This window comes from Acomys minous (genome assembly GCF_964271855.1).
Source record: "Acomys minous genome assembly, chromosome: 10".
Classification (NCBI taxonomy): Eukaryota; Metazoa; Chordata; class Mammalia; order Rodentia; family Muridae; genus Acomys; species Acomys minous.
In genome coordinates, this window is record NC_140491.1 from 29,848,962 (window position 1) to 29,872,746 (window position 23,785).

The 23,785-nt window shown below is 49.3% G+C and overlaps 1 protein-coding gene across 3 annotated transcripts in view; it reads left to right on the forward strand.

Moving 5' to 3' along the window:
• SLC2A9 (solute carrier family 2 member 9) overlaps positions 1-23,785 on the forward strand; it is a 140,306-nt gene that overhangs the window by 77,612 nt on the left and 38,909 nt on the right. For all 3 annotated transcript variants that reach the window (XM_084797774.1, XM_084797773.1, XM_084797772.1), the window contains 2 exons: positions 10,189-10,321; positions 22,217-22,404. In XM_084797774.1, the coding sequence (XP_084653900.1) occupies positions 10,189-10,321; positions 22,217-22,404 (321 nt within the window). The remainder of the gene's footprint in view (positions 1-10,188; positions 10,322-22,216; positions 22,405-23,785) is intronic.

Here is a 23,785-nt window from a genome sequence, read left to right on the forward strand (position 1 = left end):
AACAAGCAATGCCTTGGCTACTGTACCAGCCCTGCCTCCTCCTACCGCGCTCCCCACCGTGATGGTCACGGACTCCCCTCTGAAACTGTAAGCAAGCCTCCAATTAAATGCTTTCTGTTATAAGTGGCTTTGGTCATGTGCACCTTCACAGCGATAGAATAGAACTAAGTCGCTCGTGCTTATGGGTTAGGAGGTGAGTAGCCGCGACTCCTGCTGGCCACCAAGTCCTCACGGTGTCTGTCTAGAGTGATCCACCTCCCCTGACTTCCAGTTCCCTGCACATCAAAGGCAGTCTCGGTGTTGATTTAGCTCTAAGGCTGCTTGACGGTCTGATTTGGTGATTCATGCCTCCACCGAGGGCACTTTACTTCCAGAGGCAGCTCGGCCACGCCAGCTCTATCTGCAAGCGAGGGAGCAAAGGAAGCAGAGATAAATTTAACAGTTCTTGAAGTCGTGTCAAATGGAATTGTAAAGAAAGCCTTTGAAGCTTGTCTGAACCCAGCTATCCTATCTCGAAGGGCCACAGGGGAAATGATTAGTAAGGTTGCCCTTTGAGGATTTGGCTCTGGGTGGGAGTCGAAGGGAGGTGATTCTGGGGGTGAATCACAACTGGCCCCCCCTCCCAGAGGACTGTGCCTCCCCTCCCTGGCTGCCACGCCCATTGTACTGCCTTCTCTTGCAAACAGTCTCCCATGTCCTGCCATTTCTCAGCTGAACCAGGGTGCCTGAGATCTCTGCCTCATGTCGTACCCATGACAACTGGAATGGACCTTGGGACCCTGGCAGATTCATGGCATCCCCGCTTGCCTCCTGTCGTCGTCTCCTGTCGTCACCTCCTGTCGTCACCTCCTCTAGTACACTGGACCTCACTGTGAGGAGCCATGGAAAGCCTCAGCACGCAGCTTTTGAGTGTCAGAAGGAACACAGAGAAGTGGCCTGAAGGACAAATGCGACCTGTATGGCCATGAGGGAACCCAGGGTGGGAAAGCCATGCACAAATACAGTGGAAATCCCTCTAGAGAGGGAGGCACCTACCTTGTAGTATAAGGGACACTCACTCAAGTGGAAGGGAATGAAAGCACAGTTCCAGGCAGAGGGAACAGCTAGTGCAAAACCAAAGGAATCGAGAGTCTAATATGTTTGAAAACTGAGAAGGCTTAAGTAACCATGCCTAGGACACCGGTGCCAAGAGATGAGATGGGCGGGCCGGCTGCTCCCATGCGCAACAGCACCATGCGAAGTGATCTGACTTGGATGTTAGGAGGTTGTGGGATAGAATCTGGCCTCTGCTGCTCTCCAGCTACGTGACCTGGACAAGGGACCTCAGCTCTCCGAGGCTCAGAATCTGTGTCTGTATAGTGAGAACAAGCTACATGGAGCCAATGTAACCATTAAATGAGATGCCGTACATAAGGTGTTCAGCCCTGAGATCCACAGATGTCAGCCACTATGCCAAACAGACTGTGGTGCTCATTAAATGAAAACCACATTCCTACTTGCATTTAGAAGTCCCTGGTCTGGGCGTCTCAAATCCCCTAGGGATCTGTTCTCATTTCTAGCACCGTGCACCTTCCTCTCCTCCCCTAGAATGGCCCTGCTCTCCCGCCATCCCATAGTGCTCAGGAATTCCCTTGAGAATCCTGTTCCCTCTTTACCTCTGCATCATCCACATCAAGGAAGATCTAACTCAGCCAGAATGGTGGTTTCCCTGGGCCCTCTGAAGTGAATGGAGATGTGAGGCTGAGCCCAAGGGGCACTGCTCCCAGAAAAGCTGCTCTTCATCCACTGAGTGCTCACACAGATGGCGGGGGTGCCTCCATGGGAGGGTTGTCCTGGGAGATGCCCCGCCTTCTCACCTCACTCTGACTTCCTATTGGCTGCCTTGGGCTGTCTATGGCTGTGATAAACACCATGATTGTAGACAACTAGAGGAGAAAGGGACTAAGTTTAGCTTACATGTCTGATTGCAGTCCATCATCCAGGGATGTCAGGGCAGAAACTCAAGGCAGAAGTCATGGAGCTCCCCGTGGCTTGCTTAGCCTGCTCCCTTACAGTACCCAGGACCACCAGCCCAGGGGTAGTTCCACCCATATCGACCACTAATGAAGAATGCAGGCTTCCTTACAGCCCAATTTTGTGGAGACAATGCCTCAATGGAGGTTCTCTCCCCTCAGATGAATCTATCTTGGGTCAAGCTGACATAGCACTATCAAGCGCAGGCATTTTTTGAGCCAAGTATATTTCAGTAGGTTCTGTCGCCTCCACCTCCTTAGCTCCCCCCACCCGTAGCCTCCCACTGCGTTCTTTTCTGGTTTCATGTCTTATGTGTCCTTTGCCCACACCTCATCCTTTCTTGTGCATTATGTACTGTGATGACCTTAGTTTTACTCTCCTTTTTCCATGGCTCCCCTGGGGCAGCAGTCTCCCTGCATTCCGTCTCTCTTTGCCTCAGACCTTTTTATCTTTCTCCGGTTTCTTTCTGCCTCTCACTCCTGTGCTAGAGAATCTTTCAAATGGCTGCTGCTATTCTTCATGTTTAAAAGGGTGCATAGCAGGACCCTGGTTGACATTGGGCTCCACGCAGGGGACAAGAATGTTCCAGGCATTTCTATGGTGACTCTACCCACATCAGCAGGTGGTTGCCTTTCCCCTCAAAGGTCAGTTTCTTTTACCAGAGCAGAAGGTGCCTATCTTGGACCCCAGATCCACTGCAGGTGACAAAGGCTCCAGGCTTTGTGTTCTTCTTACCAACCTCACACTTTGCTACTGGGCCAGGCCTGCCCGTGGCTGTGATTACCATGCATCCACTGATTGGGCAAATATCATTCCCCTGGGGGCAGGACAGCTGCTGGTGTAGAAGATGTGGGCTTTAAGGGTGCTTCTCTTAGTCTCCGTTTTCACTACAGGGCCTTGACTTGGGTAATCCCTTTGGGTAATCCCTCTTAGGAGTCTCTAGGGTGAGTGTCATGCATCCTTCTGGGAACCCCCACAGATGCTTAAGTCCCCTAACCATCCACCCACCCACCTCCCAGTTATTCTTTCTTCAACACTGGCTTGCAAATCTCATTCCGCAATTGTCACAAGGCCACTCTCATACCCGCACAGTTACTATGCGCGTCAGTGTCCATATGACCATATTTAGGAATCAGAGATGAACAAGCATAGTCTACCTTGTTATGGGGAGCTTCCTCTTTTCCTGTATGCCTCTATCTACTGTGAAATACACAAATGGAAACCTCAAACAAATGCATTTTTAAATAATCAAATTATAAACTGTTGGATCAGAAAAATACTCTAAAAGAAAGCTTGAAGCATCCGTTCCTTAAATGGGAACTGAGGCTCCCGTAGTTCCCAACATCACCTGAATGCCCTGGTGATGCTCTCACTACCCGCATAGCAGTAGTTTGCAGGAGCAAGTTGTTGTATAGCCCACTGCCTTGTGGTACTCTCACAGTATCCTGACCCAAGCTGCACCTCAGGCCTCTAGAATCTGAATCTCCAGACAGTGCTGTGTCTCCAGAGGCCATAAACGGCTAGCACTGGCCCCAGTTTAGAGATCTTCAAGAGACTGAGGCAGCATCCAGACACTGCCTATTCTACTGACCAGGCTTTGTGGGAGAAGCTGTGTGAGCAGCAAGCAAGGCCAATCTAGTCCCTGCTGCCTGCACTGACAGGAGGATTTGCGTCTGTAGAATGGACACTGGCCAAGGTGGCTACTATACCCTGGGAAGGGTACAGAAAGAGGCCTCTCCTAGTCTTTATTCCATACCACCCAGCATGCACCCAATGGCTTGCTCGATGACTGGAACCCTGGGGACAGCATGGACAGGGTGAGAGACCAGGACTGTGCAGGCCAAGTCCTGCTAGGTAGCTTATACAGCAGTGGAAACAAGGATACTTCTGTATTCTGAGTGGATGAGGCTTCAAGCAAGCCTCTGAAGGAGTCGCCACACTCGAGTCCTGTCTGTACCAGGAGCTGCTGAGGTGTGTAAAGTGGTAGCAATGGCAGCCATTGGCTGAGTGTTACTGAGAAGTAGATGCCACACTCTGTGCATGTGTTCTCCTGACAGCCTGCACTGTAGACTAGCTATTGTCTCTTTCACCTGGTGGCTACACTAGCTTGTGAAGGAGCAGTGTGTGACTGAACTTCGGGAGGCTGAAGCAACACCATAAAAGGCCACCTCAGAGCCAGGTGGAACACTGTCTCTCTCTCTCTGGGCGTTGACTCTACTTCCTGCTGAGGCCATGGACTCAGTGCTTTAGGGAAATAGGACAATCAGAGCTTGTCTCTTTTGTCAGATTGCTGGATGGGCACCATAGATGCTGAGCCGAAAGCCGTAAGACAGATTCTCACAGCGCCACAGAAAGTTGGCCATAGAAGATAAAAAGCCACAAGCCTGTGCTTCTAGGACTGTCATTTATTCATTGGTTTAGTGTGCATACATGTACTTGCGCTTGTGAGTGTGCATGTGTGTTTGTGCGTGTTGCAGCTCTGTGGACCAAGAGCATATGGGGAGCTGGAAATCTGAGGGCATAGAGTCTATGAGAAATGCTACAGGAGTAAGGCCTGGGCCAGGATGTTGTGCTGCTGCCTTGCTGGCCCATCCCTGCCCTAGATCTACCTGCTCCTTTCTGAGAATCTCTGTGGATGAAAGGAGCGATGGTGTGAATAAGCTGAGGAATCAGGTTGCTCTCATCATTGAAAATCAAACTGTAAGAGAGGACCCTCAGAATAAAGTGTGCTTAGAGGCATGGAAGATGTGCAGTGCTCCTGGCATGGGGATGGGCACCATGTCCATTCACCACATGTTCTGTAGAAGGGAATGATGGAGGAGAGAAAAAGCTAAGAGTTCATGAAGCAGACCACCAGTAGCCCCACTGAATCCTGGGAAAAAACCGGCACTGGGTGATGGGTCTCCAGGCTCTGTCCCTGGGGATAGGCACAGTGAGCTGGTTGGGGGAGGGTGCAAGCTTGGAGGAGTCAAAGGCATGGTAGATGGGTAGGTGGCAGTGTCATAGTATCAGATGAACCATCCAGTTTAGAGTGCTCATTTCAGTATTGCTAGGTGAGTGGGGGCTAGCGAAAGTGTGGGAACATGCAAAAGAGAAAGGAGATTAACAATATTCTTATTTTTAAAGATTTTTTATGTGTATGGGCATTTTTGCCTGCATGCACAGATATGCTCACCATGTGCAGTGGATTCCCCTGGAAATGGAGCTACAGATAGTTGTGAGCTACCATGTGGTGCTGGGTCCACAAGAGGAACAGACAATGCTCTTAACCACCAAGCCATCTCTCTAGCCCTGAATTATAGGATTCATAGGCTGGGATGTCACCCTGTAGCTGAGGTCTCAGAGGTCAGGGCTCCAGGTAGCTGGATAGAAATCCTGCCAGGCATGGTGGCGCATGCCTTTAATCCCAGCACTTGGGAGACAGAGGCAGGTGGATCACTTTGAGTTTGAGGCCAGCCTGGACTACAAAGTGAGTTTAGGATAGTCAAAGCTACACAGAGAGACCCTGTCTTGAAAAACCAAGAAAAAAACCAAGAAAAAAAAGAAACCCTGCAAGGGGAGGGACAGAGGGAGGAAGGGAAGAGAGAAGGGAGAGAGAGAGAGAGAGAGAGAGAGAGAGAGAGAGAGAGAGAGAGAGAGAGAGAGAGAGAGAATTGAGGAGGAGGGGCAGAGCCCCTACGGGTGGGTGTGTCTGTTCTCCAACTCCTACGCTCACACCCAGGCCTGACGTGTGTTCCATACACTCAACTCAGTTGCCACAGTCCCTGAGGAGTGGGGGAGGCAACAAATAAGATTTTAGACCAGTTCTTGAGTTAGTGTGAATCATATAGGCTAGTTGAGGACTCCAGCAAGGGTATGAGGAGAGAACCAGCCTTCATATATTGTCCTTTAGCCTTGTTGCAGCCCATTTGGGAATTCTCCAACCCCCTCACCCTCCCACCCCCCCAATACCCCTTCCCCCACCCCCTCTACAGTGACCTGCACAGAAGTCATTGTGGGCTGTCCTTATGTTCTAGCTGATCAAACCAATTCAACAGAGAGCAAGTTCAAGGCCCATAGCTAGGAGCAGAATAATCAGAATGTGAATTTGGATCTAATTTCATGGCTGTTGCCCTTTCTCTGTCCTTGGACTCCAGTATCCTCAGATGACACCCAAGGTCATAGGTGCACCACTATGTAGGCCTGGCCTCATCTGAAATCAAACCCAGTTCGTACAGCAGGCCTGTGAGCATCTGTCTGTGTCCCACCACATTTACAAGCACTCCTTCCCACTTAGAGTTCTATTTGGGGGATGCTGATCAGCGAGGGATGAAGAACCATGTGGCAGACAAAGGGAACAATGTGATTCAGAAGCCAGGGTGGTTCAGTTGGAAAACAGAGCGCTGGTGAAGGGATTAGTCATGGGTCTCAGTTCCAGGAGAGTGCCTTTGAGTACAGCAGGTAGCTAACGCCTTAGGAATCAGAGGAGAGGAGAATTCTACAAATATAGTCAGGGAATTTGGGTGTTCCTTAGCAAGGTACAGCTGCACAGTGGCCTGTCTGGCCCTGTGGACAGCAGAGGGTAAGGGCACAGAGCTGATGCTCACCTGCCCAGGTTCAGTCCCCCACAGCTATTTGTAGGGAGTATAATTGTCAGTGGGGTAGAAAATTCTTGATACCTTGGTTTCATTGGCACTATCAGGAGCACTAGAACAGGTGCCAAAGACTCAACAAATTGTCATACAAATCCAACAATGTCCCATCTAATAGTCTGGCTAGGGGCAGTTCATAGGGTCAATGACCTTTAAAACCAGTGTGGAATTTTGACTCTCTCTCTCAAATAGGAGAGGAATAAAGTTGGCTTATGAATAACTTTTTGCTGTAGGACTTCCAAGCACCCCCTCCCCCAGCCTCAGGTTCTTTATCTATAAGATGGGAGTAATAGAGGCCTGTTTTGAGAACCAAACATGGCAGAAGACAAAGACAAAGGTGAACCCTTTTGAAAGCAGGAAATAGTGGTAGGACCAGGGCTGGGAATGAGCATTCCATGTATAGAAAGAAGTCTAGCATCCCCATATGTGATGCTGGCAACTACTTATCACACAGTGAGGGTCACGACCTTGGACTGCCATGTCATTATTTATAACAGAAAAATGGGGTAGTAATATAAACTTGTACAAGCATCCCTCTCATTATAGAAATAGAGCCAGGCCATAGATGCACATGAAAAAGACCCAGAGCAACATATGGTCATAAGGCGTGCAGATGTTTTTAGGTCAAGACTGCCTCACCACACTCAGGTGGCTATGCTCTACCCCAGGGCACTGTGAAGCTGTGGCTATCAGGACCCTACCCTGGGAAGTGGCTGAGGGGAGGAGTGGCAAGGTCACAGGAGTTCTGTAGTCATTTGCTGATGGAGCTGTTTACCTTCTGGGCCCCTGTTTCTATATACTCTGAGATCACTCCGATGTGTGGCAAAGCCATCTTCACAAGGTGGTCCAGCTTTGCGCATGGCGTCTGCCTCGCAGAATGGCTGCCACTGCACCTGTGCCTTCCCTTACGGTGAGCCACTGAAGCTGAGTTTGAGTGACTGATGATGAATTCTGCTCAGGGGACAGATTTACTTGAACAGAACAAACACACAAACTGCAGCTAGCAGCTGCAAGGCCTGGGAAAGCAACCATTCTGCTTTGATTTGAGCTGAGGGACAACAAGGGAGCAGCCTATGCAGGGGTCATAAGAGCTAACCCATCACAACTTCTCAAAGAGTCCCACATTTATTCCCTGACCATTCAGGGCTCAGATTTCTCTCCAGTAGACTTGAAACCATGAGGATGTCACATAGGTAAAAAATTTTAATGTTACTATAAAGTGTCAGCCCTTTAATAGGATGTCGTATAGGAAAGGCTTAAATTTAAAAACAACTGCTTCAAGAATGTCTCAGGGAGGTCTCATCTACAGCAGCTGCATTGATGATCTCTGTCACCACTCACCTCACCCAACACACACTGTGTGTGTTCAGTGCTTGCTGTACGCCGCCATGCTTCAAACACTGGCAGATACATCGTGATGCAAAGCTAGGGAAGGCTCTTGGGAAACACAGTCCACTGGAAGAAAGAACACCGAAAAACAATGTAATTTGTTTTTTCGATTGAGCTATACAGAGAACTCACCCCACTGACAGCCTCCCATATGCAGACTGTGAGTATGAAGAAATATAGAGAATATCCCATTGCATCTCCAAAGAGCCTCGGAGATGGCCAGTGTCGCCAGGTTTCACATTCAGTACCATGGACAGCAACACACACCAGAAAGACAGAAGGTCAAATGCAGTCCTCCAAGGACAGCTTAGGGTACTTGTCCATGGACAAAATGACTTGCGGTACAAACAAATTCATATCTGAGCTGCCTGCTCAGGAGGCGGTCTCTTTACCACTCACTAGGTGACCCTGGGCCAGGCTGAAAGGCTTTCCACAGTTATGGTGGTTGTTACTGCTCCTTATCAGAATGCTTCTGTGTGATATTTTTACGTAACCTACATATGTCCTCCCATATACCTTCAATCATCTTGAGACTCATTATAATGCCTAATGCAATGCAAATGATATGTAAATAGTTGTTACACCATATTGCTTAGGGAACGACAAAGAGGTCTGTCTGTGAGTGTTTAATACAGAGACAATTTTTTTTTTCTGAATAGTTTCAATCCACAGTGGGAGGCACTTCTGGGTGCAGAACACACAGGCAGAACTGACAGACTCTGTTGTTTTCTGCCCTGGTTTTAAATTTTTTCAATTGAAATATAATTTGAATACCAGTTTATACTAAAAACCCCTGTGGCTTTTAGAATATTCACAAAATATTCTACATTCAGAATATTCCATGATGTCCTTCAGCACTCCTCACCCAGCATTGCTCTCTCCAACCTTTCATAGACCATCTATCTGATTTCTCTCTTCTCATGGTCTCCTGGTCACAAGTCTTCAGGATGAAAAGTCTGGCTTGGCCATGCCTGCCCTTGAAAGGCAGATGCAGGGACTGCACTGGCCACTGAACAGAAGCACTCACTAGCTTCAGGAAGGGGAGAGGATTAGAGTCACCCTGGAGAGGAGGGCTGAGCCAGCACTGGATTAGTATCCTGGCAGATCTCTTCTTACTTGCCCTGTGCTTCGGGGGTTCCTGCTGCTGCACCCTGGTAGTGTCTGGCACTCTCATGGGCTCCCTGTTGTCAGAGCTCCACAGTGGGTACCAGAAAAGCTGACAGGGACATTCTCTCTCCTGAGAGCCATTACAGGAGATGAGCAGCTATAGGCTGAGGACAAGGAGTCGCATATACCTGAGGGCTCTGAGCTCTTTGGACCTGCCCATCATACGAGGTCTTTTCAGGGTTCAGTGTGTCTTGGTCTCTTCTGGGTCATCCTCCCTTCCGGTTTTAGGAAATAAACAACAGTGAGTCCTCAGCTTCGAGCCAGAGCCTTTTGTCTTTTCCATCAACACTGCCCAGGGTGGTGTGTTCCTATGCAGGGTGTACCGTGGGAGCATATGTGTAAATCTGGGTGACAAAGATGGGGAAAGATGTCACCTTCATGGGCACAAGAGTGTATGCTCAATGCTGCATTTAAATTGTTGCCCTGTATGGGAGTCACTGCACACAGTGAGTTGATGGCACACAGGGTCGGGGGCAGCCATGTGTCTTTCCCCACCAGCTGGAAAGTGAAGGTTCTCAACACATAAGGGCCATTTTTTCCCCTTATCTTCATTGGCAATAGGAAGATAGTGAGCATGGCACGGGGGTCTTGTGCTCACACTCAAGCAAGTCTGACTTCGTGCCATGGCGGCCTGGGAGAAGCCAGGCTAAAGGAGATCCAAGGAGACCCCAGGTTGGCTGTGGTGGCCCAGGCTAGGTAGGCAGTCATGTCTGGTACGTTCTGAGTGGCCTGGTTGTCAGGGCCTCCCTGGTTTTCAGAGATGTGTTAGGTCCCCATCTTATGGGGACTGTGAGGATGCCACACAAACTCAGTGAGGAAAATGCTGTGTGCACAGGGCCACTATCTCATCTACTTTGCCCTTTCCCTTAGATGTTATCAGTGAGAACAGGCTGAGCAGGGAGGCTTCCTGCAGAGTACAAGCTGCTCAGTCCAGTGTCCCCAGTACAACGACCAAAGGTCCCCTCTATCAACAGTCTTCTCCCTACAGGAGAGCACCTGGCCGTACCTGTTCGGAGTGATCATTGTCCCTGCCTTGGTCCAGCTGGTGAGCCTGCCATTTCTCCCTGAGAGCCCACGCTACCTCCTCTTTGAAAAGCACGACGAGGCAGGAGCCACGAAAGGTAGGGATGGTCCTTTCCTTTCACCACACACACAGGACCAGCCTGTGCCTGGGTCACAGCACAATGCTGGGCGGCTGAACAGGGAAAGCGCCCAGCATCTCTACAAGCACTGCGCTGGGTGCTGTGGGACACCTGCTCCCTTTGCCTCCCCAGCTGGTGGCACTGCTCAGATAGCAGAGGCACTGGAATGGGAAGAGGGTGGCTGAAAAGAGCCTGAGAGAGCTGTCTGGAAGAAATTGAGTCCTCCCCTGGAAACATGATACATCCTGCCTCGGGAGAATCCTCCCCACCTGCACAGCCAAGGAAGGGCCTTTGGAAAGGGCTTCGATTTGCCCCTAGTCAGAATAGGCAATGTGGGATGCAGTGAGTGAGTGAGTGAGCAGGGCTCTAACGTTTGATTTCACAGCACAATAGGAGTGTGTGTGTGTGTGTGTGCGCGCGCGCGCATGCGTGAGCATGTGTATGTGTGCACACACGTGCACACACATCTTAAGTCATGATAAATACGATACCTACACCTGGTAAAAAGAACAAAGATACTGAGATCCCAGTCTTGGGTTGAAAAATAATACTGAGATCTACATTTTTATCAATAACAGTACCAATTTCACTGCAGATGTTCAGCAGATGTTGGGTTTTGGCATGCTGGGTGTTCTGTCAGGCAATGGTAAAGACGGGATCATGAGATGGCACCCCTGCCCTCCTGGAGTGGCTGGAGTGGTCTGTTAGGATGGGCAGACATGTCTGAGGGTAGAACATATAGACAGTAGGCTGCTTGCCTAGCACGTGTGAAGTCTTGGGCCCAATCTCCAGAAAAGAAAACAAAACTCCAGGTCTGATGGAGCATGCATGGAAACTCAATATTCTGAAGGTTGAGACAGGAGGATCCTCATGAGCTAAAGACCCATCTAGGCTACAGAGTATCAGTCAAGGTTAACGGTGGCATACGACAACAGAATGAAAGCGTTGATGGAATCGAGGCTGCCAATCCCATGGATTCGTATCTGCTTAAGAGGGAACAGTACAATCCCAAGGATCCTTCTAGAAAGTAAAACTGGAAGCCAAGGGAGAACCAGAGGGGCGTCCTCATGAGACAGACTTGGCTTTCAATATGGAGGGACAGGGCTGTGAGTCAGGCAATACAGGCAGCCATGGGAGCTAGAAACAGTCGAGACACTCACCTGTGTGCTCTGACCGTGGCACTGAGCTCATCAGATTAATTATGTAACTGACACCAAGCACTTCCAACCTGGCTTTGGCAAATGCCTCTCAGGTAAACATCCAGCCTCCCCTGTGGAGGGCATTTTGGGATCTATCCTTCAGAGGCTGCTCAGAAGTCCAGTGAGTCCAACTTATCTGTCCTAGGTAGGTCCCCCATGATGCATGTTGCGCTATTGGCCTTCCAGTCTTCAGACCTCCAACTTTTCTCACAGAGCTCCTGGGCTGTGCTTTCAGGCACCCACTCTCAGTCCAAGTCCCTTCCCTGTTCTCACAGGCAGAATGACAACACTAATATTGCCACCTCAGGGGTCGGTCACAAGAAGACTAAATAAGGGCAAGAAGTCTCCCCCTCCCCCATGTGTGTGGGGGGTGGGGGAGGGGCAGAAATCTTGTCTCTGTTCTAAAGTGAGCAAGCAGGAGCCAAGGTTGACCTTGGCAGTAAGCACACACAGAACCCTATAGAAGGAAGCAGAGAGGCTGCTGACCTAGTGCTGACCCAGTGCATCACATTTACCTCCCAGCTCCATCCCCAGAACAAAGCATCTGGAGAAAGTGAAAATTTCCATCTCCCCCAGTGTCAGCGAGTCATTCATGTGAAATAATAAAAGGCTTCAGTTTTTATAGAGACAAACATAATTTTGCAAGGCCCACAGAAATTCATTTGGATCATTGTAAAGCAGGGATTAAAAAAAAAAACTCTTTGCAAGATGCTGGGGGTTCTCTCTCTCTCTCTCTCTCTCTCTCTCTCTCTCTCTCTCTCTCTGCGTTCATATGTGTACTTTCACATGTGTGTACTTGCCACAGCAAGCATGCGGAGGTCAGACGATAGCCTCACCTTCCACCCTGTTTGAGACAGGCTCTCTCTGGTTTTTGCCCCTGTGTATGCCATGGTGGTCTGGGCATTTGGACTCTGCCTCCCATCTTGCCATGAGAGTGCTGGGCTTACATGTATTACCATGTCAGACTTTGCCCAGGTTCTGGGGTCTGAACTCAGGCTTAGATGTACAGACACAAGAGTTCTCACCGATGACCTGAGTATACAGTTTTTGACTCCCAAACAGAAACATCTCTTTTTGTTGCATGAGTTCATTTAAAAGTCACTACTTTCACACTCCCGCAGAAATGTCTTCCTTATCCTGAGGGCATAAATTAATTATTTGTTAGTTTTACATCCTCTGCTAGGTGGTGTCTGTCAATGCCCTTGAAAGTTGTATTGCTTTGTAACTGGAGTACAGGCATTGTCCCCACTGTGTTATGTCTTATTTTGTGCTGTCGTTGTTAGTTTTTAAATCTTTGATTTCTTTGGGGATTTAAAAAATTACAAAAAAAACACCTCAGTCTTTGGTAAGCCTAGGCTGGACTCAAACTCATTGTGTAGCTGTATGAGTTACTTTTCTGCTGCTGTAATAAAACACCATGACCAAGGCATAGAAGAAAGAGGTCATTTGGGTTAACAGTTCCAGAGGGATAAGAGTCCATCACGGCAGGGAGACATGGCAGCAACTCAGCAGGCATGGTGGCTAGTGCGGAGGCTTAGGACTCACATCTTGAACCATGGGCACAAAGCAGAAAGAACAAACTGGGAGGAGAGCAGAGCCATAAGCTCTCAAAGTCCACCCCTAGTGACACACTTCCTCCTGCAAGGCCATGCCTCCTGGCCTCCCCAAACGACACTATCAACTGGGCATGGAAAATTCAAACACATGAGTCTATGGAGGACTTCATCAAACCACCACAGTATCCACGATGCTTCAGGATTACAGGCATGTACCACCACACCCTGAACCCTTGGCAGGCTCTTTGTCAGATGAATTCAATCAAAAGACAAAAAAAATTATCATTTTCTAATTTTCTAATCATTATCCAATTTACTGACTAGTAAACTGCACAAAAGCAATATATGACCATGTCGCGATCACAAGGGAAAACCATGGGTGCCCTGCTGATTTCTCCACACTGTGGGGTTTCCCACACCTTCATATAGACCATGAGGTTCCAGGCCCAGTTGCAATAAAATTGCACAAAGCTGCATAGAACCTCAGCATCTCCTTCTACACCCCTTCTTCTTAGCCCACATAAGACGTCACAACTGTGGATAGTGAAGAGACCCTGAGCCTGCATTAGAAGCCCATGACATCCTGCTCCTAAATGCCAGTAACCATTGAAAAGAAATGGCCTGACACGGCTCCTATCTTTAGAAGTCCTTAGTCCTGCGCTGCCCAAGACGCAGAGCTCAGGGCATCTCTCTGCACATGATCACAAAGGACTGCTAGGCGTGTGCCACCTGACATCCCTTTGCCTGCTTTGCCATGGGAAAGAAGCCTCCAGACCACTCTGGGCTTTGCTCAGCAAGAGGTCAAGAGCACTCAAAGAGACAAAGTATGGCTGTCACCACAGCACAGAGTCACAAGCTGCCAGATCCGAGAAACTAACTGTATATCCATTGGCTCTGTACAGTTGTTCTGGGGACCAGAAGTTATGGAGTTAAAGTACCAGCAGAGCCATACTCCTCTGCTAGCTGGTGATGGTGGCCAGTATCCTTAGTGCCCCAGTGCCTTTGGTCTTCCATATCCTTAGTCCTCTTGCATCCTCGGCATTCAAGCATCCTTAGTCCTCACTGTGCTCAAATCCCTCATCTTCCAGTACCTGCAGTGTTCCCACATCCACAGGGTACCTTGGACAGCAGCCGCATGCCCCAGCCTCCTCCATGCTAATATTCTCACTCACTGAGCTTCAACATCCATTCTCTGCTCTCCTTTGCCTACAAAGACAGGAGTCAGATGTGCCAGGCTATGCCAGCATGACCACCGCCCCTCCCCAAGTGAGTGTTTCCAGAGCTCACATTCACAGGTACCATATGATAATAGGTAAAGAGCTTAGGCCACAACAGATGGTTACATCCTTTTGTACTGTCTGGACAAAGAAAAGGAAGGGAAGGTAGGCTGGTCAAGGGAGGAAGAATGTGGCCAGCACCTACTGTAATTGTCAGTGTATTGAGATACATACATACATACATACATACATACATACATACATATATACATACATACATACATGTGTGTGTGTATATATATGTATATCTGAGGACCAGACATAGGACCCTGAACATGCTAGGCAAGTGCTCTATCACTGAACTACATCCCCAGCCCCTGATGTGTATTTATACTGCTCACCTCTCAGTAGGAACCAGGCAGCACTCTAATGATGTGTGTGCTGGCGTTCAGTACTACAACAACCCAGTGCTGTTATGTCCAGTTTCTAGGTGGGAAAACTGAGGCACAGAAACTTCAAGCCAGGGTTTGAATAGAGGGGTGTGGCCATGAGGAGGTGTCTTAAATTTCTTGCTTGTCTAACAGAGCAATGTAAGGGGTGAAGGATTTGCCTGGGTCACGATCAGAAGATACAGTCCATCGTGGCAGGGAAGGCACCTGGCAGGAGCATGAAGCTGGTCCTCATGTCTCTGGGGATGGGGAAGCAGAGAGACTTGAATGTTGATGCTCACGTCACTTTCCCATCTGCCCACGCTTCTTCAGTCTGGGGTCCTAACCCATAGAATGGTACCATCCACATTCATGGTGGGCCTTCCCTCCTCAGTTAAACCTCACCGGAAATATCATCAAGGACACCCCCAGAAGTGTGTCTCCCAGGAGATTCTAGACTCAGGTGACAGTGGAGATGAACCATCACAGCCCCAGCTTACATATCATGCTTTTGTACAAGATGTTAAGTGGCCTTTAGAGACACCAAGCCATCACATCAGCCACATTAAGCCCTAGGAAGAAGGCTTGAGGCAGGGCTGATTTTTGTCCAGGTCCCACAGTTAATGAGCAGCATCCTGAGATGGGCCCCCAGCCCTCTGTGGTTTAATGCAGAACACTATGTCACGGGAGATGTTTGAAGTGGCAAGTTGGGCTGTGATCGACCTCAGCTCTGTCTGAGTCTGGCTGGTACACGAATAGCTCCAGACACCACTTCATTGATCTGAAAGAGCTCACTCAGGGCTGCAAGTCTGACCCAGACTTGGGCTGGTAGAATGTAGGGGCTCAGAAATCTGTGATAGCAATGGAAAAGAACTCTAGTGGGTACCATGGACTGAACTATGTGCCCCCAATTCACCTCAGAGCCCTAAGCCTACAGCGTGATGGACATGTAAGGAGGTAATTAGGTAAAGTGAGGTCCTGGGGGCAGGGTCTGATCCATAGTCCTGGCACTCCACCCTGTAAGGACCAGAAAGCAGCATCTGCATGTAGCCCTGCCCTACCAACTGAGTTCCGGGAGTATTTGGGCCAAGGAAACATGAAAACCTTTCCTAGTACAGAGATGACTCAAAACTCATTTGTAAAAATGTGGCATGATTATGCAATGGGGAGTTATTAGTTATTTTCTATTGTGGTGTTAAAACACCATGACCAAGGCTTATAAAAGAAAGTGTTTAATTGGGCGTATGGCTTTGGAGGGTTAGGGTCCTTGATGGCCAAGCAAAGGCATGGTTGCAGAAACAGCTGAGAGCTCACATCTTGATCTTCAAAAGGAGGCAGAGGGTGACCTGGAAATGAATCTTTGAAACCTCAAAGCCTGCTGCCAGTGATACCTTCTCTGTTAAAGCCACGCCTCCTAACCCTTCCCAAGCAATCCACCACAAATATTCAAACCTGAGCCTATGAGGTCCATCTCGTTCAAGCCATTGGCTGGGACACTCCTAAGCATTACACAATAAGGACACCACCTCCTCACACTCCGCAGCTTTTGTTTCTCCATCTTTGCATGGCACAGCACCAGGAGCAGATCAGTGACTCAGGAAATATTCTGAGCATGGACTGAGTGAGGCCACGGTTTCTGTTCATTAGCTCAGAGACTTTCTCGATAAGAAAGCCTCCTTTCTTTTAACACCCAAGGCTCCGATCAGACGAGGGAGCCTGAAAGCTGACTGCTAACCACAGGAGCTGGAAAAGCTGATCCTCCCAATCTCCAGGTTGTAGTTGCACCCCATCCACAGCCTTCAGAGCCCTTTCTGCCAGATTACAAGCAAGCACATGGCCTAGGGAAGGGAAATCATGTGAATTTGTTCAAAGAGTCTGAAGTCAGGAAACTGCTCTCCCACCTCCTGCCACAGGATTCAGAGTCCAGCCAAGGGCTATGTGGTCTCCCACAAAGTGAGCTCCTGCTGGTACTAATAAATACCCACAGGGTGGGTGAACCCCTACAGAGCCCAATACATTTGGGGGCTCCCCAAGTCAGGATGGAACTCACACAAGCAGCATGGCCCTCAGAGGCTCTGGGTAAGGCATGCATGCTCGCTCTCAGTCTCCTTGTGAGCTGTCATGGGAGCTACCCCCAAAATGTATTGGCTGTCAAGACATGGCCTCTAGAGTGGTGAGGCTAACTGCACGAGTTATGGGTTTCTTTGCAGACATGGAACACAAATCCCCCTGTTGTGCTTGCTCAGTTGCTGCTTTCTACATCTGTGTTTCTGTCTGCTCCCTGTTCCCTGTGATGGGAGTTCTATGTTCGTTCTTCATTCATTCAGAACACGTCACTCACAACAGCTCCACACACAAATGATAACAGTAATTATTATTTGTTTAACATCACCTATGCGCTGGCTCTGTGGGTGAAGGAACTTTAATCCCCCGAACAAGCTGAGAGCTGGGTTTTATCATTTCTAGTTCATGGAATCAAACATAGCAGACAGAGAGAATGGTTAATTAGCCCAGGGTCACACAAGGGAGGCAGGACAGGGTGTGACGCCTAAACCATCCTAGCTCCCAGGCCCTCATCCTACCCATCATACTGCAGTGTCCTTCATAGCATCCCTTTGTTGATGGAAATGACCCATTGAGCAAAACACTAGAGGCATGAAGACAGATCATATCAGTCAAGAGGGAAAGAAGCTCCCCCTAAGAGACAGATGTGGGCCAAAAAGGAGCCAGATGAGAAAGGGGCATGGGCTAGCCATGATGGGACAAGGAGGCTGTCTGAAAGCTATACCTGCTCAGCACATCTTCAGAAAAGGGATATTCTAGGCAGGCAAAATGGTGGGTGTCCCAGGGAGAGGGACACCATGGTCCAGGCACAGAGGAAAGTCTGTAGAGTATGTGTGTGGGGGGGCATGGTAATGCCTTCTCCAGTGTAATATCCTGAGCAGCAAGGAGGAAGGAGCGCTCTGTGCCTCAGATGAGAACTTCAGCAGGATCCTGTGAGAAAGAGATCCTGTATAGGCCATTAGTCCAGTCACCTTGGAGACGAGACCCCGGGGATGAGTGGTCCCTCTGGAGATGCTGAGGCCCTAGGCTTTGGGCAGGGAGGAGCTCCTGGGTGCTAGAGGTAAAAGGCATCCAAGTCCAGCACAGAGTTGCATGCCCAGAATCCCAGCATTTAGGAGACTGAAGCAGGAGGTGCTTGGGTTTCAGGCTAGCCTAGGTTGTATAGCAAGATCCTGCAGTAGGATTAAATACAAACTATAATACTTAAAATAAAAATTGGAATCAGCAGGGCTCAGAGATGTGGTGTCTAGGTGGCCACAAGGCTTTTAGAGCAGGTGACTCTGGCTCCAGGCCCAGATTTTGTGGACATCCTAGGAGTGCCAGCCAGGAAATGGGACAAGAAAGTAAATCTGGAAAACAGATAGAAGGGAAGCTGGTAACTGAGCCACATCAAGAGGCAGGCTCAGCTGTGGTGGCCAAGGGCTCCACCCTTACCCACATGGCATTCTCACCTGACAACCCATCAACTTTGGGGGACAGTGTGGCACCAGAAATCTGGGTGTCCTCATTTCTTTTCTTCCATCATTAGCCAAGGGAACCCCATGGGTGCCCACTGCTGAGGACCACACATTGCCTTATGTCCCTTATGTGCCTAGCGCTTGCCACAGAGACACAGGGGACAGACATGGCAAGGAGAAGGCACAGGCTCTGTCAGTCTCAGTCATGTGAGTGAATGAGGCTGAGCAGCATGTCACATACTGTTTCCCCAAGTTGAACAGAATGACATCACCATCTTGGAGCAAAACATCCATGGCGACCCTCATGAGAGCTCAGATCTATTACCACCCTTTTGCAGATGGAGGGGAGAGGGCTCATCTCTCCCTGAGATGCCAGTCTCACTGTATAAGTGTTAAACAGTCACTGACGTGGGACAGCGTCTCAATGGTGTAGCTGTCTTTGAGTGCCCCATGTTCCTGTAAATAGCCTCAGTAAGCTCATGGGTCCATGAAAGTCTATTGTTTTTAAATTATCTGTATTATCAGTAGACCTGGCCAGTGACACTTGTTATGTTTTAAAATAGCCTTAGTTGGCCTGGGGCAGGGCAGATATTAATCCTCTAACTACTCCCATAGTGGGGCAGGTATGGGATCCCTGCCTCAATCCCATGCCATCTGCTTCTAATAACTTCTATCATAATCTCAAATACTTGTTCATGTTTTTTTCATCTGGGCCATATTCTCCATCCACACCGGCCATGTGCTTCTCCTCCGTCTAACCCATGGCGGTCTTCTTCTCCTCCCTTCTTGGGACCTTCCGGGTCTCTCTTCTCCTTCTTCCTAGTGGAGGTCTTTTTTCTTCTTCCCAGAATTCCTCTCTCCCCCACTCTAAGCCCCACCTTACTCATTTGTCCTTCCCAGGTGGGATGGCTTTTTATTAGTTAGCACCAAAATACATCAGACAGTCGACTTGAACAAAGTCCTTTCTTTGGTCTGCCAATATCCTCCCAGCTGGATGAGATGTTTCTTTAGGTCTCCTCAGGGAAAACCACACAGCATCATGGGACTGGAGAGCTGGGTTTGGTTGCTGTGAACTCAGCTCCAAGGACAGGCCCCTTCTGGGCTCTCAGAAATGTCAGCCTCTTCGTCTGAATTAGTTAGTGACAAAATCCCTGATGGGAAAACAACTTGATGAAAGAAGGGCTTATTTTGGGTCCACAGTTTGAGGGCACAGTCTTGGCATATTGCCCCAGTCTGCTTAGCAACCTATGCCGTCATTACTTACCTGACACTAAGCATGCCCCTGCCCAGGAGTATACACAAGGACAAACCCACCTTGTCTTTCCTTATCTCTCTTGTTTCTCTCTTCCTCTGTCTCTGGGGTACTCCCTCCTTTCCTCCTTCCCCCATGCTCATACAATAAAAATTTTCATATCATCTAATTATTTAATCATTATACAGGTTGCTAGGCAGACTGGAGCAGGGGCAGCATCCTAACGCAGTCCATCCTGATGGGAGAGGCAGGACAACAGGAGCTGCACTAGCCATGGTGGCAGGAGCACGAGGCAGCAGCTGTCATATCACCACCAGCCAGGAAGCAGAGCCAAGGGCTGGAGTTCAGCTGCTCCCCCCTTTTTTTTACCTTAGTACCGGACTCCAGCCCATGGATGTGCCACCCGCAGCTAAGTGACTCTTCTTGCTTAAGTGAAGTCAACCTACAAACTTCCCTCCTCCCGCCCCCGCCCGCCCAACAGGCATGTTCACAAGTCTGTCTCCTAAATGATTCTAAACCCAGCCAAATGGTCAGTGAAGCCTAACCATTACACCCTGACCCCAGCATAGCACAGGATGTGCTTGGAGCCTCACCTCCACCCCAGAGCCATGCCTGCACTCCTCTGTTTGCTCTTCTCTGGAGGAGATGACTGAGCTGAAGCTCAATGAACAAGTAGGTTGACAGGCACAAAAAATGCCAGAGAACAGAGAAATGGGCCTCATATGCCCAAGGTGTCTGCATTGCTCAAATTCCAGGATTGTTCCCCTCCTGTGGCAGTCTGGGATACCCTTCACTACCTACCCCTTACAGCTTAGCCCTAGATTGTCATCCACAGAGGAACATCTCTGGTTGGAGAGGGTCTCATGCCATACAAGAGCCCCAAACCAAATAAGCCAAAACCCCAACAACAATGTCATCATTCAGAGAAGCCGTAGAAAGCAGGAACCCCTCAAACTTAGCTGCAAATTGGTAAAAAGGGATGTCCAGTGGTCAGGGTCCCGAGGACTGTCCTGTACTGGGAGGGAGGGAGGGTGTGTGTGTGTGTGTGTGTGTGTGTGTGTGTGTGTGTGTGTGTGTGTCCCTTTGGGAGCATCCAGGATCCTCCTGTTCTTTGCCTCACCCCAGGAGGTACTTGTCAGTATCCAGAGGCCTTTTAGATTGTCATAAGGATGGGGGGGGGGCAATAGAATCTAGGGATGGTGTCAAACATCCTACCATGGACCAATGCCCCCTCTACAGCTACTCATCCCAAGAAGTCCTTGGTACCAAAGTGGAGAGTCCTGCTGTAGGGGAAGGTTCTAGATTTACCATCTGAGCCATGCTAACAAACATCACCCTGGCACCTGTACTCTGGTGCTGACCAAAGGAGACGGGGTGGAGGTGAGGGGCTTAGAGTCCAATAACAGTGCAGGAGGGGATGCTGGGAAGAGAAAGTGCAGGTAGAGAGAGCCCTACCCTGGAGCTGTCAGGAAGGACAAGGCTGTGCGGGGAAATTCTAATGAGCTCTGTGCATTGAATTTACCTGAGAGCTTCGAGGTGAAAGAGGTAGGGGATAAAGTTGTCCATGTTTTGTAATGGAAATATGCATATCAAGGAGGTGAGAGAAATGTTTTCCTGCTTGCAAACCCTAGACCTGTTTTCTGTCATGGATGGTGCATTTTAAACTTGGAAGAAGAATTCAAAACACAGTGGTTTAGCGTGCAGCGCAAACCCAGCCACCTCTCTCCTGTACCCTTAATCAGTGCTGGGGAAAAAATTAAATCACAGCTTCCAAAGAGATGTTGAAAGCCGCTTGCAGTACCGCTGAAACCCTCCTGAGCTTGCTGCCTTGAAAATCTGGAGTAGGCTTAGCCACTTTACTTTTCAGCTTAAAAAGACCAATTTCACATACCCGCGGTGCAGGAGCTATGTCATTAAGGACACTGCCTGCTGCGTGTGGAATGGACTGTCCACAGGAGCCATCACCATGGCCACCTTTCCCTGCAGGGGGACGATGGAGAGCAATGACTACACAAACCTCTCCTCTGAAAGCATGGGGAAAGTTGTAAGGATCTGACTGTAAGACTTGAAATATGCTTCCTTGGTGGCTGGACATTTTCAGTGCTTGTCTTGAAAATACATCCATTAAGAGAGCCTGTAGGTCTTTCCTTGAGGTGGATCCTGTTTGAGGCTTATTTCAGTCAGAGCATCCACTTTCCAGAGGGCCACATGGAACGGGCCAGAGTGAGGATCATTAGGGTCAATCCTCTTTCTACCCATAGAAGCAACTTTGAGATGGGCAAACTTGTAGCCAGGTGGCCATTGACCTCCCTCCAGATGCCTCCCAGTGAGAACTGGCCATGCAAATGGGAGGAGCTCAATGAATGCTCACTGGAATAGCAGTTCTAGTGGGCAAGCTCTAAGCAAGGTTTGACATGCCTGATGCTCTGGGAAATGGATTTGAATGCTGGGAAAGCTCTGCTTTTCTAGGGGATGGGGGCGTCGAAAGATCCAGTTTCTCACTCAAGCCACTTGGTAACCTCAGGAAAGTTTAGTGTGTGTGTCTGAGCCCCTGTCTTCCCATTTTTAAACATAGTTTTTGTACAGACTCCATGAGATCAAAGGCCTGTGACAAGTCTACGTCCAGGTGATGGGACCCATTGGTTCAGGGTCAGCATCCTAGATGGCCAGCATCTCAATCCCTGTCGGTCCTTCTCCACAGCCTTTCAAACATTTCTGGGCAAGGCAGATGTCTCCCGAGAGCTGGAGGAGGCCCTGGCCGAGAGCCGTGTGCAAAGGAACCTTCGCATGATGTCCGTGTTAGAGCTTCTGAGAGCGCCGTTTGTCCGCTGGCAGGTCATCACTGTCATTATCACCATGGCCAGCTACCAGCTGTGTGGACTCAATGCGGTGAGTGGACCCCAGACACACACACACACACACACACACACACACACACACACACACACACCAGCATCGGCACCAACAGAGAAACTGAGGGAGGCCAGAATGTGGGTGGCTCAGGGTATGAGCCTTGGATGTCTGGCTTCAAACCCCGGCTCTGTAAGACTCCACAGAGGCTGTGCCTTTGAGCATCCATGGAACTTGGCTGGTCCTCAGTTCCCACCTTGCAGCATGTGCTAGAAGGATATGGAAAAAGTGTATCTACACAGCATCCCGTTCGGGAGCTAGTACGGTTATCCCTTGCATTGTCACCAATTGTCCTGCTATGTGTCTCTTAAGAGTCATGGAGTGCAATAAGCAGATACAGGAAGTCAAAGGGGGCAGAGGACTAATATGATTTAAGTAGAAGCAGTTGTGTTGGCTTCAGCTTGTCGGTGCCTCTAGCTCTCTCCAATGTCCTAGTAGGTAAAATCCCCAAATGTGAGAAATGAGGAAGCTGGGTGTGGTGGCTTCTGGGAAACCAAATGGTATGCCACACTTTGGGATGTGTCAGTTCTCCACCCATGAGGGGAGGCAGACAGGCTTCGAGGCACACAGCACTGAGAGCATCTAACAGAAGGAAGGAAGGATGGCTGTTAGGGAGGACCTTCAGAGAGCCCAGATGATGGAGATCAACATTTACACCTGCTCGACAAAAGCCTGGCACCCCCAAGCATCATTCTGTTGGTGCGCAGGTGGGAGAAGGAGTAATAGCAAGGCTCCTGTCCAGAAGGAGGGGGTGGGAAGCAATGGCCACCCAGGAAGACAGCAGCCCTACAGCTGCCTAATTTCAACAACTCTAGATTCTGTCTTCGGGAACACTGGTATAAAACGAGATCACTTTGTTCCTTAGCCATTTCTGCCTTTTCGCCTTGGTCTGGTTACATGAAGAATAAAAAATGGAGTGGTGGCATTAAGAGCTCAGCCTAGGCCCGCCCAGAGGCTCCTCCTTTAGACAAGTTCAAGGTCAGCTGTGTCAGACTCCTAAGGATGCACTGTTTCCTAAGGACACAAGGAATTCATGCTTAGTGAGGCAGTTAGATGGAGGGCCATGGCATTGCTGGGCAGACCATCTCTTCCACCAGGACCTAATTTCCCATCTGTATATTATGCAATGGAAGGACTGGGCCAGTGTGTCTTCAAGCCCCACTGCACAGAACTGAGCCGGATTTTTTTTTTTTAATCTGCTGAGTTGCGGGATGGTGACTGATTCCACCTTCCCAGCTCACTTGCTTGCCCTGACACAGGACAAAGAGCTCCAGACTAACTCAGAGACCTGGCTTCCCACCTCGCTGTCACCATCAACCTCTAGCCGGAAACCTGAGTCATCTGCTCCCCTACAGCTCCT